A 17,435-nucleotide genomic window follows, 5' to 3' on the forward strand; every position below is an offset into this window, starting at 1 on the left:
CAGAACCACACAGGAGGCACGTAGCAGAATAGGCCAACACAAAAGAAATATTTTTAACAAATTCCCCCTGCACAGTGTTTCACGTCACTTCCACCAGATTAACCACGGGGACCCCAGCACCTTCACCATCACCCTAATAGATGAAATTAATGCAACAGAACCAGTGGCCTATGACAAACTGAAAAAAATGGAGATGTACTGGATCCAAACCCTCAGGATGCCAGTTCCTGAGGGTCTCAACGAAGTTTTAGAAAAACTCTATTGAATTATTACTATCCACATTCCGTTAAGACTTTTTAACTAGTCCTCTATCTTAATTCTTTCTTTATTTTATATTTACATTTTTATAATTTTTATATGATGTTATATGATATACACTGTATATAATTTGTTCATATAATTGGCTTTATACTAAATTATCAGTCCAAACAGCTGTTGACAGTCAACAACTCCCTTATTTCCCAAACCCTCCCCCCTCCTCTCCTCCCCCTTTTTGTACCCCCCCTTCCCCCCGAAAATCCCCTTCCGCCCCCCCCCCCCCCTATTTTTCTTCTTTTTAGGTATTCTTTCCTAATATAGGTAACTATTCATTTTTATATATGTATCAATTAATTTTATATCTTTTTATATTTTTTATCTTATATATAATTTTTATTGGATATTTATTGGATGAACTATGCAAATGTTGTTGTTGTGTCTATTTCTACATTAGTCAATGAAGCCCCGACCTTAGTACTATAATACCACATCTGGTCATGCTTACCGCTGAGGTTACCATTCCTCAGTTAAGAATTTTTCAAACACAATTCCCTTTTTTTTTTCCCCTTCCCCGCCCAGCATTACATCACTGGTTACATCACTGGCCTGTCCACACTGTCCACATGGCAGTCCCTGATTGGCCCACACTCACCCAGCACCTATTTAAGCTGCTATAGCTTGCTCTTTCATTACAGAGGCGCTTAACTTGAATCCTTGTGCAGATTGGTAAGTCACTTTGCTACATCTTTTGGAATCTTGACTCCTAGTTTGTATAATTATGCTTTACACATCCTTAGAGTGATACCAGCAAAACCTTTATTACCTTTAGTTTAGTCACTCCTTATCCAGGACAAATACCTGATACTGAATACACTGTTATTTATTACTAAACACCTACTACTTCAATCCATATGCAGCACATGGATGTTGCATTAGATCAGTTAAAACAATCACTCATTTGCTGCATTTTCTCTGCATTGTCATGTTTGGCTATGGGTTGTTCCGAGATATATTTGTTCTGAGATTTGTTTTATTATTGACATAATAAATATACAAAATCCATAGTTTTGCATTTGAACTCAATTTATTGAGTTAATTGAGGGAACCACATGCATTGCCATGTTGGGCTATGTATATGTGTTTTTCCAAGATACATTTATTTTGTAATTAATTAAATCATGGGCTTACCTTATATATTTAACCACCCTGGCGTTCTGATAAGATCGCCAGGGAGGCTGCGGGAGGGTTTTTTTTAAATTAAAAAAAAACTATTTCATGCAGCCAACTGAAAGTTGGCTGCATGAAAGCCCACTAGAGGGCGCTCCGGAGGCGTTCTTCCGATCGCCTCCGGCGCCCAGAATAAACAAGGAAGGCCGCAATGAGCGGCCTTCCTTGTTTTGCTTACACCGTCGCCATAGCGACGAGCGGAGTGACGTCATGGACGTCAGCCGACGTCCTGACGTCAGACGCCTCCGATCCAGCCCTTAGCGCTGGCCGGAACTTTTTGTTCCGGCTGCGCAGGGCTCAGGCGGCTGGGGGGACCCTCTTTCGCCGCTGCTCGCGGCGAATCGCCGCAGAGCGGCGGCGATCGGGCAGCACACGCGGCTGGCAAAGTGCCGGCTGCGTGTGCTGCTCTTTATTTGGAGCAAATCGGCCCAGCAGGGCCTGAGCGGCAGCCTCCGGCGGTGATGGACGAGCTGAGCTCGTCCATACCGCCCAGGTGGTTAATCCATAGTTTTGCATTTGAACTTCATTTATTATATTGAAATCACTATTATTGAATATTATATAATAACACATTTATGATTGTATGAGTGTATTCATACTTTGATCTCTGGCATTTTCAGTTTGATACTCCTCCCTATATTGCCTGATGAAGCGGGGTTGAACCTGCGAAACGCGTTGCATTTCTTTTTGGAGTTCCTAATAAATGTGTTTGACTGTCTGAATCGCAGTCGTTGTCGTGTCTGCTTGAGGGAGGTAAGACCACCACTTCCTCCTTCAGTTTTGCCATTTAAGTTGGTTTTTAAGCTCATTTAATCCAATCTTATACTTTTGGCGCCTCTGTTCATTGTATACAATTTTGAGTCCACCCTTGGTGGAGGGTTGCTACCCTTTCTTCCTGTCTACAGAGAGCGACTTCTTAATCCTGAGTGGGTTCAGGACAATCTCCCCACATGCCTTTACAGTGGTTGCCTGCTGGTGACCCTGACTTGTGAGTATCTAGCAATACGAACTTATTGCCACCTTGTCCAGTACGAATTACACTATTGGGGCTCTTGGTGTTCCCTGTTTTTATTTAGAATCATGTGGTGGGGTTAGATGGTGATTAATAATAAACGTTAGACTGAAGGCCAAATTTATACTTTCTGTGCCCCTAGGCTTGGTGGCATGGGCAGCGCTACACTGGGGCATGCTGGGACACTGGCCCCACCTGTAAATCACTGTGCCCCCCCCCCCCGCTCATTGACAAACAGTTAACTGTTTCCAGCAGCATACAGTGAACAGGATAGTATCTGTAAAAAACAACTCTCCATGTCAGTCTGAGTCTATGTAGCCATTAAGTAAACCAAGGGTCTTATCTATTTGCCATAAATACCTCACAATCCATGCAAGATCCCTTGTAATTAATGTATCTGGATGACACTTATTTTTTGCTAATGAAAAAATAAAAAGTCTCTCAATCTCCTTCTGATTGTATGTTATAACATTGTCAGTCAACAGGAACGGAGACTGAAGGATTACAAGCTGAAAAGCTTATTGTTTTTCCTTTAAAGTAGCCAATAAATCAGAGCTTGTATTTTACAAACTCCAGCAATACTTAGTTACTAAGATAAGGAATTACACACACATTGTTTCTCTCCCTCCTGCCTCTTCCCCCTCCCCTTGCTTGTAGAGTCATGAGACACAGGCTGGGGGCTGGAATGATTTGTCTGTGATCTGTAGCACCATCATTTGGACAATCTGCTCTGCTCAAAAGCCTCTGATTTCTGTTTAAATTTGGTCCTACCTTTGCTGAACTAGTTAGCCTTTATTTTATCACCTGAGTTAGGCAAAAATTATCTAAAGCTCGCCACACAAACATCAAGTTTTATCACACAAATGGGCCCCACCAGCCGGCTATTGTGCCCCCTTTTGCCCCCCCCCCCTACGAATTTGAAGCTAGTGGTGTAGTGCTTAGAACTCTCGCCTTGCAGCGCTGGGTCTCTAGTTTGAATCCCGGACAGAGTTTGTATGTTCTCCCGATGTCTGCATGGGTTTCCTCCGGGGCACTCCTGTTTCCTCCCTCGTCCCAAAAATTTACAGGTGAGTTAATTGGCTTCCACCTAAATTGGCCCTAGACTATGATACATACACTACAAGATATAGACCTATGACAATAGTAGGGATTAGATTGTGAGCCCCTCTGAGGGACAGTTAAATGAAAAGACAATATACTCTGGACAGCGTTGTTGAAAATATCGGCACCATATAAATACTAAATAATAATAATAATAAATAGGCCAAGTATATTTTGGCTCCCCTTTCATGTGCAGCAGTGCCCCTCCTATTCCATGTGACTGACAAGAGGGGTAAAATACTGCCCCAAACCTTCCATTGGACCCCAAACTGTGAACAAGCTTTTTGGACCCTGAAGGAGGTGCTGGCTAGCGCTCCCATCCTTCAAGCCCCGGATATCAGCCATCGGTTTATTGTGCAAACTGATGCCTGATACCTGAGCCGAAAGTTACTTCCCAGGGAAGTAGCATGCACTACCACTGAGAAAGAGTGGTTGCCGAATGTGTGGGCCATCCAAAAGTCACAATCATACTTCTATGAATGGTCCTTCATGGGCATCATTGACCATAATCCCCTTAAGTGGATGAATCACATTGCGGTAGTAGCAGAATACTCCTATGTTGGATCCTGGAGCAGTATGATTCCACGATCCAGCAAAAGGCAGAAAGTCGCCACCAGAACTCATATGCTCTTTCTCGCTGTGGCAAAACCCCACAAAGCAGCAAGAGTGGGTTGCTCCAGTTAGGGCATTGTTGGACCTTCCCCACTGTAACTCTTAAGGGAGAGGTGTGATGGATTTGGTATTCGCACAAATCCATCACCCAAATTTTACCATAGGGAGTCAGGAAAGATTTTTCATTTCTTGCCCTGTAGAGGGGCAATATAACCATGAAAAACCCTCTACCAGAATCTGGACATGTATACATCATATGGTAGCTGATAAGAACTTAGGAGCCAGTGCAGGGCTTGGGTTTGTATATAACTTTCTCCTGACAGATAAAAAGGAGATTGCTAAGATTCAAAAAATGAATCTCCCATGTCCTGTCAAGGGGGAGATAGGAATCAAATGTCCTCTAATTCACCTAAGAAATAAATACTTTATATTTTCTTTCTTCAAATTTTTACATATGCCAGTCTGGTGAAAATGAGTTGGATTGTTGCTGGACACAACATGAATGTGTTAAGGCAACAATCTTCATTATAGCACCTTCGGTTGCAGGGATACGGAATTCTCTGTTGTACAACATAATAACTTCCCAGTGTTTGATATGTATACATTTGAGAGATCATGATACTATAAGTCTGAATTTGTTGTAATGTTCACTGGTGGATGAACTGTCAGCAGGCCCGGACTTACATCACAGGAGCCTATAGGCACAGATGTTCTGGCACCCTAGGCTTAATAATAATAATAATAACAATCCTAACATTTGTATAGTGCTTTTCTCCTGTCCGACTCAAAGTGCTCAAGAGCTGCAGCCACTGGAACGTGCTCAAGAGTCCCCTAATTAGGTAACAAGACGTACCCTCAATATTAGGTAGGTTGAGGTGCCCCCAGCTATTAGGTAGCTATAGATGCCCCTGGCTGAAGGGAGTTCTGTCTGTTGTATACAGAGAGCTGGGTTATTAACCCGTCATTTACGCATTGCTTGGGACTCTGTATAGGGAAGGAGGGAGGGAAGCACTAGGGGAGGGGAGTGAGTCGCATTTCTATCATCAGGTACCCGTAGGCACATGCCTACAATGTCTTATCGAAAATCTGGCCCTGATCATCAGGGAATTATATTTCTTCATATTACAAACTGATTTCTTTATCTAATGAGAGGGGCGGAACTGTATCAGATGGCAGTTTCTGCCCATCTCTCATTACAATCTCCACCCTAGGAGAGAGGGAGTCAATGGGTCGGGACAGACAGACTGTCCTTAGTCCATCAAAGCTGATCCATCCATCACAGATCCATCTGCTAGCCCAATTGGACCCAGGTTTACCTTTGGACTATTAACAAAGAACTTTCCATCATCTTCTTGGACTTACAATTTCCAAAAGGATACGGTAATTCCATACTGCTCAGATTTTATTCAGTTATTATTTATACGTTATTTTCCGAATATTTTACAATACAGTATCAACCTTTTCTTTTGATACATCATTTTTGTCATTTTTCTGTATCCTTTTTATGCACTATTTTGTTAAAAAATAAATGATTAAAAATTGAAGAAAGGAGAGAGGCGGGCACTGCTGCATAAAATCCCTTTATTGTGGCCGGGTTACAGAGTGGTTAGCAGTGGGGGGAGAGGGTTGCCTGACAGCTGTTTCGCAGGTATGCAACCTGCTTCTTCAGAGGCTAAAAATTCTTTGTCTAAGCGCTTGTTCTCAATATTATCTGCAAAGAATCCTGCCTTTTGGAGAGATTGTTATCATAACTGTTTTATTAATATATATTGGTATATCTAGTGAGGTTGTTGAAATAAGGCTTTTTCCTACAGGACTAGCTATAGATTTAGCCTAGCATCCTCTCACACTTATATGAGAGGTGGTGGCAGCTTACATGATTTCTGAATGAGATTGCAGATTGTATCAATTGTACATACAGTCGAAACTGTATTGTGTGAGACTCGCAAACCATTCGAAAAGGTTACTTTGCCTACAGTGCTGGATGCCTTCAGAATTCTTTCAGTGTCTCAGGGCTGAATGGTCAGCTGTGGCAAAGGGAACAGGAAATGGAGGATGATGTCACAATCCCCCGCCAATATCCTCTTTGATCATGATTGACATGTCTCCCGATGAGCGTCTGCACCTGTCCCACACCCATCACTGACTGCCAAAATCCTCCTTTTATAGGAAAGATTCTGTCAGGCTAAGCCCATATATGGGAAATGACTTCATCAAGATGCCTGTCAGGGAACATGAGGTCCACCGTGGCCATGCAAGGGCTAGAGTACATTAAGCTAGCATTTTTTTTTATGTGAATGAGGTTCCAGGTTGACCAGGGAGGGGAATGTGGTGGGGGAAGTGTGTAGTTCCGGGGTACCAGAAGGATCAAAACAGCCCTGGCCTGTAATATGAACAGACGACTGGCTGACATTCTGCGGTTTTCTCTTATTTATCTACTTTATGAACAACCAACACCTTAACAAATATCCATCCCTTGTCTGAAGACTGCCAGATCCAGGAATGTTGGACTTTTGCCCAGCCTTGCCGTGTAATATTGACACAAGTAAATAGTATACTGAAAATCAACTTCTTTCACTTTCATGTCACTCTCCTCCTACCAGCAACGGCGTCCGCTGATCTGAGCGAGGATCTGCAGTGTCCTCAGTGTCTGGAGATTTATACAGATCCTGTAGCCCTGAAATGTGGACACAACTTTTGCCGGGTCTGTATTGACCTTGTGCTAGATTTACAGGAGGGGTCTGGAGATTATTTCTGTCCTGAATGTAGAGAGAAATTCAAGGTATGGCCTGGACATGTCTCCCCAGAGACCAGGCAATGCCACATCCACAAGAAGACCCTGGAGTATTACTGCACTGAGGATGCCTCGTGTTTCTGTGTGTCCTGCACTTTGCTCGTAGACCATCAAGGACACTAGGTGGAGACACTACAGGAGGCTTCTGAGAAGAAGAAGAAAAAGCTGAAAAATAATCTGCAGAAACTGATGGCAGAAACAGAGGAGGCTGAGAAAAGAGTCCAGAGTGTGAAGAATTGTAGGAGAAAAGCACAAGAAAAAGCAGATGGTGTGAGACAGACCACATGGTGGTGGAGGGCCGGCCGACCACAAAATGCAATCAAATTCGCAGAAGATTTCCCCACAAAATGCAATAAAATCACATAGGCAGGTGACAAATGACAATCATGGTGAGAATTCCAAAGAAGACCATGCTAGTTAAGCACAATGATTAAGTTTTGGAAACGCGTGCGGGAGGCCGACGCGCACGACATCAGACAGTGCATAGAGTGCACTGTCTGATGTTTACACTGCATGCGTTCCGGACCTGTGCTGTCCGGGAACGCATGCTGCACGCATTTTTTGCAAAAACGCGCGGCTGTCCTATTCACTTTTCAGTGATGGGATCAGCCACGCAACGCATACAAACGTGGATGGCGTGCGTTCGTATGCGTTGCGTTCCGCACGCATGGCCGTCCGCGTTTGTACTGTGAAGGGGGCCTAAGTATTCTGGCTGAACTGGATGGCTGTATGTTTTCTGTTCAACCTAAAACTGTAACTGCTGAGAAAAGATAAGTTAAACATGCTGTACTGAACGTTTTGCCATTCATTTGCCCATACTGAAAGCTGGATATCTCAGTGATTTAACTGAACACTTGGGGGTTAATTTAAGCTAACATAGGTCAGTTTGTGATGAAGTGCAGGAAAACAGGAGGCCCTGCCAGTCTCTCACACAAGTCAGAAAGCAGCCCTCCTGAAGTCTAGGGACTGTCAAAAACTTTTCAACTTTTTTAATGCCTTATCCACTCATGCAGTCATTATAACAATGGGGAGAGACAAGACAGATGTGTCCAGGCAAGCTCTGCATCATGCTGTGTATATTTACCAGCTTGCCTGCCCTGTAATTGCACTTTTATCAGCTAGCCAAGTGTTTCACTTTGCCTTACAACAACAAACCTGAATACACCAGACACTGATCCAGCCCTAAATCACTGAATGAAAGGCGGCCTGGGGGGAGATTGCCCCCCTTCCCCCTGGCCAGTCCCCCCTGACTCACACACTGAACACACACAGGCACTCTAGAAGAAGCTGCAGTTCCTGTTTCTTCCAGACATCCACTGTGAACCGAATCGTTCATTGTAATGATCCGGATGATTGGACTCACAAAAAAGATCCGGATCAAAGATCCGAATCGTTCATGATCCAGACAACACTACCGCCCAGCTGATAGGCTCTGGGGAAAACACTGGACTGAGTCTTGGCCGCTCGGCTCCCAAAGAGTCGGCTGTGTTCGGCTCTCTGTCTCTTCAAGCGGCTCTTCTGCAGCTCAGCTAGCTCTGTGTTCGGCTCTCTTCACCCGGACATTTCAAAATCCCGGGAGGACGGCCCGGACTGGTCTGAAAAAGTGGACAGGTCTGAAAAAGTGCTCTGTTTGTCCGCGGTGGAGCCGTAACCTACAAACTGTAAGCCTACGAGATGTCTTTTATTTATTAAACTGATTTACGCTTGACAAACTGTCTACTTCCCCTTGGCTGGCAAAGGAGTGTGGATCATATGTTTGATATGCAATAGAGCAAGATGCTCTTTTGGTGAGTGCAAGCACGGAGGGGGGACCCGCTGAGTTTCCCCTATAAGGTGGTGGCACTACCCCCAGGTGTGCAACACGGGGTGTTAACCATAGCTTGATATTTCACTCTATACTTCTGGAGAATTGCTATTTGGAGATATCACAGGAGGTAAATTACCTCCCATGAGATAAATAGGTTGGTAACCACTGTTGAATTGAGGCCATTGTCCATAAAATTACAGTACTTTTGTTTAAACAATACCAGTTGCCTGGCAGTCCTGTGATCTTTCTGAACAGTAGTGTCTGAATCACATATCTGAAACAAGCATGCCCCTGATCTTGTCAGAAATGTCTGATCTGCATGCTTGTTCAGGGTCTGTGACTCAAAGTATTAAGAGCAGTGTGGATCAGCAGGATAGCCAGGCAAAGTGCATTTTTTAAATGGAAATAACCAAGTAAGCCTCCATATGTCTCTCACCTTGGGTTCCCTTTTACCAAATGGTGAATGTGTGAATTCCCCCTCTCTGAAGCAAAGTATATTAGAAAGTTACGCTGTACCAATAATTGCATTAAAGAGGCTTCCATTCATGCATTCTTCACGTTACAAAGATAACATTCTTACTTTCTTCGAATAGCCACAGGCAGTGGAAAGCTCATCTGCAATTCACATGAGTGAGGGAAGCAGACTGTATGAAAGGTCAGTACGATCTGAATATAGTCTTGTGGTCTGAACTGAGGTTCTGTTAAGAGGCAAATGCAATTTACACATTTTATGTTTAGTGGGCTTTTAAAATGCAGCTTTAAACCATTTCCACGAAAGCTCTCCTGTGAGTTTGTTGAAAGCCAGTTAACAGAAAACGTAGGTGGTAGAGAATGGTACCAAAGTAAACTTGAAATTACAGGAGATTTCCATTACAGTTGCATGTAAGTAGATGCCAGTTTGCTGCCTGCCATGTTAATTTTGGCTGCTGATGAAATGAGCATACAGCCAATGTAGTTAAAGCGGAACCTGAACTCAGAACTTTCTCTCTGCTCTACAAGATAAGCAACAGCATAATAGCCTTAAAGGAACAAATCTTGCAATAAATCTGCAGTGTGTCTATTTCCTGCTTTCATGAAAGCAGACATAAGGTTAACATCCTGTGTTTACAAAGTAGCTTCTCTGTCGTGGTCTGACGCGATTCCAAAGCTGACACCGCTGAGACATAAAACTACACTTGTGAATAGTCACAGATGAAGGGGAAGTAGACAGGCTAAACTCTCTAAATACATACTGGGTGCATTTCTCTCTGTTTTCTTCTTTCTGTCCTGTGCAAGAGTTCAGGTCCACTTTAAGCTTCATGCAGACATTTGCCTTCTGTTATCAGAAATAATAATTCACAAATAGCCTGTCCGTTCAGACACCTCTTGTACACACGACACACTAGTGGAGTGAGCGGACCTTTATACATTATAGCCCTCCCCCTTTCCCACTTTTCAAATAACCTTATAAAAATGGCCTTTCAGCAGATTACTTCCCTGTGTACTTTAACAGGTTAACTTGGAGTTAATAAACCACATTTTGCTACTTTATTTTTATTTTTCTTCTTAAAGTGGTCAGTCTTTGGCGCTATTTTCTGGCACCCCAGTCAACTCGCAACTCAATTTCCCATATCTCAACAAAAACTCATTTGAAGGGAGAAATGGAGTTAAACTAAACTAAAATATCTTGTTCAATCTCATGTTCTCTTGTTCGAAGATCTCAGTCCAACTTTAAGTAATAATAAAAAAAAAAATACAAATGTGTGCAAATGATCATTACCATATCCTATAGCTGGCACTGAAGGACAACATGGTAGAGTGGCAGTGCAATATCTGGTTAGAAATTACTTTAAGGAGTAATTAAAATGATTGTAATTGTGAATATAGTACATGTTTTATGTGTTTTATCTGTTTGCAATGCAGCACAATTATCCTTTATCACATGATGACTTGGGGGCTCGCGGCTCTGCTTTGCATAGAAGGTGTTGCTATGCTCTACTACCCTTCGGTATCTAAGTAAGTATTTCAAAATTGTATATGCTGTTTGAGGATATTTAACCAGCTTATGTGTACATGTTACTTTTTATTTCAACTTAAAGGCAACCTAAACTGAGAAGTATATGGATTTTTCCATTTAAAAAAATATTCCAGTTGCCTGACTCTCCTACTGATCCGGTGTCTCTAATACTTTTAGCCACAACCCCTGAACAAGCATGCAGATCAGGTGCTCTGACTGGAGTCAGACTGGATTAGCTGCATGCTTGTTTTAGGTGTGTGATTCAGCCACTACTGCAGCCAAAGAGATCAACAGGACTGCCAGGCAACTGGTATTGTTTAAAAGGAAACATTTACAGAAGGTAGAACACAGTCCTGCAAAATGAGTGTTTGTGATAAGTGATTGTTTCTGGTAATAGTCTACTGTCTGTATAGGCATCTTTGTTTTTTGTCTGGTCTATCTTCAGCAATCCACTGAACTGGTAAAACCCATTAACGGCACAATCTCAATGATTGATCGTATGTTCCATTGGATTGAGTGCCATTCTTTTCAATGTTCCATTGAACCAAAATTTGGAATGATTTTTTTAGTCTAAATAATTGCTTATTATTTTCCCCCTTGATTGGTGGCCCGGAATGATAATTTTCTGATCAATCTGTCAATCTTTCGGAAGATTGGATCATTAATGCGCACCTTTAGGCCAACTACCACTATATCCCCCTACAGTGATATGCCTCATGCTTGTCCTTTTCTCCCATTACCCACTCCTTAGGACAGAATGTGTTGATCAACAGGAAGTTGAGCAAGGATGTCTGTGCAGACCTGATTAGTAAACTACCCTCCAAAATGATCACAGCAAATCCTTTCTGGTAAAAAATATCTAACATACATACAAGGAAGGAAAGGACACGACCTCGTACCAACTCCACTGGTGCAGGATCTGTCAGGTTCCATCAACCAGACATAAATGCAAAGAAGAAAATCTTTTTTTTTGGGGGGGGATTGTAAACATTGTGAATAGGCTCATTTGTATTAGGCAGATAATGGGTCCTTCGTCATAGCCCATAACCCTGTGACTTGTGGATTTCCTGCTTTGTGGAAATCAGTGGCGTACCTACCATAAGGCTGCAGGTGCTTATAGCACCGGGTGTAGCCATGGATAGGGGTGCCACGGTTCTACCTGGAACCTTTTTTCATAGTTTGAGCAACATTTGGGAACATAGTAGCAGGCAGTGCAGGAGACTGTACTACTTCCTGCACTAGATGTAGCACCCCTACCCCTTCTTGTCCCGTGGGCAAAGTGTCTCCTTGCTCTCTACACACAGCCTGTAGTAAATGATTTTGCAGAGCAGCAGGGTGAGTAGAGAGAATGATTCCTGTGCTGCAGCTGGGATAGTGGCAGGGAGAGGTGGCAGGATGTTTTTAGTGCTTCAGAAGTTGCCTGTCATTAGTAGACATGTGCACTGGCTGCTGTAATACCAGAGTGTCCTGGACTATTGATTATTTATTCTGAACAGAGTAATTAATCAATAATGCAGGGCAGTCTGCTGCTGCAGAAGCCAGTGATACAGGTGCTGACAGACGACTTCTGTAGTTAGCAGAAAAGCAAGCTCCAGGCAATTTAGATTAGTTTTTATTGCAGGTAATCTTATCTCTTTTCCCAGCTCCCCCTCCCACCCCGTTGTCTCCCCCATTACCCTTTCCTCTTTTCAGATTTCAGTGGATTCTTTTAACAGCATGTCCCTGCCAAACAGCACTGGTGATGTCTGCAGTCCTGGTGAGAGGTCTTCCTGTGATTTCTCCTCTCCCACCAGGCTCTCTGTTTTATGCCTCTCCCTCCTTATCCCACCCTCCTCCTATGCATCCCCCTCTACTGTATGTCCCCCTTTTCTGACTGTCCTCAGAGGAGCTCACAATTTAATCATACCATAGTCATAGTCTAATGTTCTACCATATAATTATTGTGTATTTATATAGCACTGACATCTTCTGCAGCACTGTTTAGAGTACAGAGTTGGCTCCATCCACATTCTGATGACCCCTTTTCCCCAACCTTCCCCCTCCCCCCAAAAAAAGGGTTTTTTTTACAGCAACGCACTCCGTGCCCTAACCTATCAACCCTCACATAAAAAAAATTGTTGTTTTAGAGGGGGAAGAATGGGTGGCTGTAAATAATCAGCACTGGTTACATATGTTTAGGCAGGTCATAGAAAATCTGCCATCCATACTCTGAGGGCCAGTGCACACCAAAAACCTCTAGCAGATCTGCTAACTCTAGAGGTTTTTGAAGCAGATTTTCAGAGCGATTCCTATGTTTAGGCCCCATTCACACTTAGAAGTGCAAAATTTTTGCCAGCATTTTGCAGGAGTGATTTTTCTGTGATTTCAAGTGTAAAAATCACTGGACAGTGCAGCAATTTCTCTGCGATCGCGTTCAGCGTTTCTATAGCACTGAAACGCAATCGCTGGGAAATCGCTTGAAAATTGTGCAGGTTACTGAACAGCTTCTGTAACAAAAACGTCTGAAAAACCACAGTGATCTAGCGTTTTTCAGAGCATTTTTCCACTTTCCTATACTTAACATTAAGGCAGAAACGCCTTAGAAATATAAAAAAATGCTGCAGCCCCCGAGTTTGCGTTTGGGGTAAAAATTAGCCACTCTGGTGTGCACCATCCCATTCACTTTTATTAGCCAAGCGGTCTTCCCCCTGCAAGCGTTTTAAAAACCGCTCCAGAACTGCTCTTGTGTGCACCAGCCCTGACTGGCTGGATGCAATCAAGAGTCTGCATTACTATATGAGAGCTCTTGTACCTATTGGGAGTATTCATTATTATAACGCACCATTGGACATTGCAGAAATATCCATTCTCTAGCTATGTCCAGCTTTTATAAACAAATTTCAAAAAGAATTAATACATTTTACATTTTTAAATAATTTCCAAATGTCCCTGCCCTTCTTAAAGTACACCTGAGGTGAGAGTGATATGAAGGCTGCCATATTTATTTCCTTCTAAACAATACCTGTTGCCTGGCAGCCCTGCTGGTCTATTTGGCTGCAGTGGTGTCTGAATTACACCAGAAACAAGCACACAGCTAATCTTGTCAGTTCTGACAATATTATCAGAAACCTCTGATCTGCCACATGCTTGTTAAGTGTCTATGGCTGAAAGTGTTAAAGGCAGAGGATCAGCAGGCTAGCTAGGCAACTGGTATTGCTTAAGGAAATAAACATGGCAGCCTCCATATCACTCTCACCTCGGGTTCACTTTAAATTACACCAATATACCTTTCTCTTGAGTTTAGGTCCATAGAGACTGCTGATGTTTACAAACAGCATTTGTATTAACTAGAAGACAAATACTGTAGCTTTTCAGTGGAAATACTAATTCTAGTGATTTTCTAGCTTTGAATAGTATGACAACATGGTACTGGTTTTATATGAACATATTTTCAAAGTAGCATGAAAACTGTGTGTGCATTGATTTTGTTTTGCAGTTGTGAGGAGGGCTTGGAGCACGCTATCCCTCATTACATCACCACCTATGCTCCTCTGCTGCTTGTCATGGTTGCTAACCCCATCCTCTTCAAAAGGACGGTCTCTGCAGGTAAGGGCACATGGCAGTCGTGTTTATTCTGCATTATACTAAAATATATATGTAAATGTCAGTGTTCCTTACTGTCAAACAATGTCATCAAATACAAAATTCAAAAATGGTTATCTGGTCGTTGAACGCCTCTTAAAGAGAACCCAACCGAAGCTCAGGTTTGGAAACACAGATTTACCTACAGAGAGGGAAGCCTCTGGATCCTCCTGGTGATCGGAACCCGGCTTATTGCGCAGGCATGGCTGTACTCGCGCAGGCACAGTACGGCCACGCTCATGCTTGAAGAGAGACTAACAACGGAGGACCGGAGGATGCCGTGGGAAGAAGGAATCTTGCCAAACTTGCATTGCTTTTTAGTAGGAGGCCTTTTCAGTCTCCTTTAGCCCCCTATACTTTCCTAGTGGTGTGGGTCACCATGAGCTGCTTGGTTACTCTGTTCTCTCCGCTTCAAACACATTAGGAGAAGGATAGCTGAGTGCGCCCCCTCCTACACTGCGCCTGAGGCTGAAGCCTCTCTCATCTCTGCCTCGCCCCAGCCCTGTGTGAATATGAAAAAGTTGCCTTCCTGATTTCTTGCCTGTTTTTATGAACAATAGTTTCTGATTCTGATCTTTAAAGATTCTAAAATATTAGAAAAGAGACCCAGGAAAAAAATCATAATGTAGGGTTTTATATATAGATTTTATATATTACCTTTACTTAATGTAGGTCCTATTCCCATATTATCTGCAGTATGTGAATAGTGACACAGATGAGGGTGTGCATTGTTCCCCCTTTAGCCCTCCCACTAGAAGCCAATCCATCATCCTCTGCATCGTCATCTCTCCTCCCTTCTCTATAGCAACAGTGCATATCATTCAGCTGTAGCCAAGTGATGTGTTTGTATGTGCTTGTGGCCTTGTTATCAAGGTACTAGTTAAAAGGCCCACCCATTAAAAAGGATGCGCGTGCATTCGGGCGACTGAGCTCCCACGCCCGAATGCACGCGCTCCTGTACCTGAACACACACACAAACGCCCACGCATTCCCCTACGCCCAACCTCCTCTGCTGTGCGCCAGGCACAATGCATGGGCACAGGGACACAGGAGAACGCAGCGACAGGGCTATTATTATAATAGATGAAAACTTTGGGCAACAGCAGTTGTGCATGTATACACACCATTAGTGCCCCATAGTTAACAAGTTTATTACGTTTGACTGGATTAGTTAAGCTTGATTTCAGCCAGCCAGGATGAATGTAAACCTCACTTTATATTGAACATTATAAAAAGAGAGAACTAGTTGCAGCAGCGTTTCTACAATATGCCACAGAGGAAATGACAAAAACATAACATGTATCAGTGTAGAAAATGTTACAAAACCATTTGTAGAGTTTGGTACTTAACAAAACTGCATAGAGAATAGTTAGGAATGAGTAACTAAGGTTAGAAAACGTAAGCTATCCAGTAACCTGTTTTTTTTCCAATAAATGATTTACTATTATGTGACAACAGTTTGCCACCCCCCACCTGGGCTGTATTAGAACATAGTAAATAGTGGCACAGTGATGTAATACATATAGCACTCTCACTTTGGAACGCTAGGTTCTGCAGTTTAAATATAGACCAGGACACTATCTCCATGGAGTTTCCTCCAACATGCCGAGAACATGGGTTAACTGGTTCCCCCCTGAAATGAGTCTACAACAGAGACACAAGGCAATTATTATTTTAGGAATTAGATGTTGGGCTCCCCCAAGTCCTTGTTAGTGATATGACTGTATACTCTGTAAGTGCTGTGGAAGTCATTAGCAGTATATACTGTAAATACATGAGTTAAAGACTAGTTGTGTTAATTCAGTCACATGCAGCACCTGCAGCTATGTCGTGTTAAAGGGAAACAAAGGTGGCCAGTTTAACTTTCTCAGGGCTACTTCCAGCTCCCTGCAGTCCTTTTGGTCCTTCGCCGTCGTTCTGCTGAGCTGGGATCAGCAGCTGTGCTCCTCTGAAAGCTGCATGTGTGGCCCTGGGGAGTGCGCTTCCTGATTCTGTGATTGCACAGTTCATTAAAATCGCAACTGCGAATGCACCAAATGCTCTCAGTACAGGAGTGTGATCGATATGTGAAAAAGGAGAACCGAGAGCCCAATATAGTTTAGTAATTATTGACAATTGGGTATGGTGAAACGAGTACAAATTTATACTCACAAGCCAGGGTTACCTCCAGGCAACCACTGTGTAAGCAGGTGGGGAGATTAACCTGTCCCCACTCAGGATTAAGAAGTCGCTCTCTGTAGATAGAAGGAACGAGGGGTATCCCCCTCCATGAGGGGTGGATATCAATTGTAACGTAATGTCGAACAGAGCCACCAAAAGGCTAAAAACAGCTATTAAAAAGTTTAAAAGTGCTTAGGAGGCAGTGGTGGACTTACCTCCTGCAAGCAGACACAAAAACTGTGTATTCAAGACGAGTTAAATTTATTGGTACACTCCAGGGGTTTTTGCAACGCGTTTCGCAGGTTCACATCTGCTTCATCAGGCAATAGATTACTGTAGTACACAACAATATATGGTCAGGGTTACACGTGGCGCCTCAGTGCGGTTAGGAGTGTGATCGAGGAGGTGCATAGCTCGGGTTGCAAATGCACAGTAGCCCACGACTGGCCCAGCTTTCAGCGGCTGAATGGAACAGAGTGGAAGAACTGCAAAGAACCTGATGGACCAATAGGGGGCTGGAAGAAGCTCCAGATACGTTAAAATGGGAACATTTATGTTCCCGTTAAATGTAAGCTCTTCTAGCAGTAAGTGAATGTGGCTGCAATAAAAACAAATTGTAATTTAGTTGAATTCAGTAATTTCTACTGATATGAAACATTTAAAAATAAATCCAGTTTATGTTTGCTGAATCGTTTATGTTCTCCTGTGTTCTCAGAGCAAAGTGAGCTTAGCAAATCAACTCTATTATTTTCAAACTGAAAAAAACTTAGAACAATGGTCAATTCTCCCAGGAATGGTCAGCCTGTCAACATTACTCTGTGAGTGCAGTGAAAACTCATGCAGAAAG

At 43.0% G+C, this 17,435-nt stretch overlaps 1 protein-coding gene across 2 annotated transcripts in view; it reads left to right on the forward strand.

Annotated features, from left to right (window-relative positions):
• The window catches only part of GPR143 (G protein-coupled receptor 143), a 70,774-nt gene that overhangs the window by 16,813 nt on the left and 36,526 nt on the right, over window positions 1-17,435 (forward strand). For both annotated transcript variants that reach the window (XM_068269902.1, XM_068269904.1), the window contains exons 4-5: window positions 10,714-10,806; window positions 14,283-14,392. In XM_068269902.1, coding sequence (XP_068126003.1) covers window positions 10,714-10,806; window positions 14,283-14,392 — 203 coding nt within the window. The remainder of the gene's footprint in view (window positions 1-10,713; window positions 10,807-14,282; window positions 14,393-17,435) is intronic.

Source organism: Hyperolius riggenbachi, chromosome 2, assembly GCF_040937935.1.
Source record: "Hyperolius riggenbachi isolate aHypRig1 chromosome 2, aHypRig1.pri, whole genome shotgun sequence".
Lineage (NCBI taxonomy): Eukaryota > Metazoa > Chordata > Amphibia > Anura > Hyperoliidae > Hyperolius > Hyperolius riggenbachi.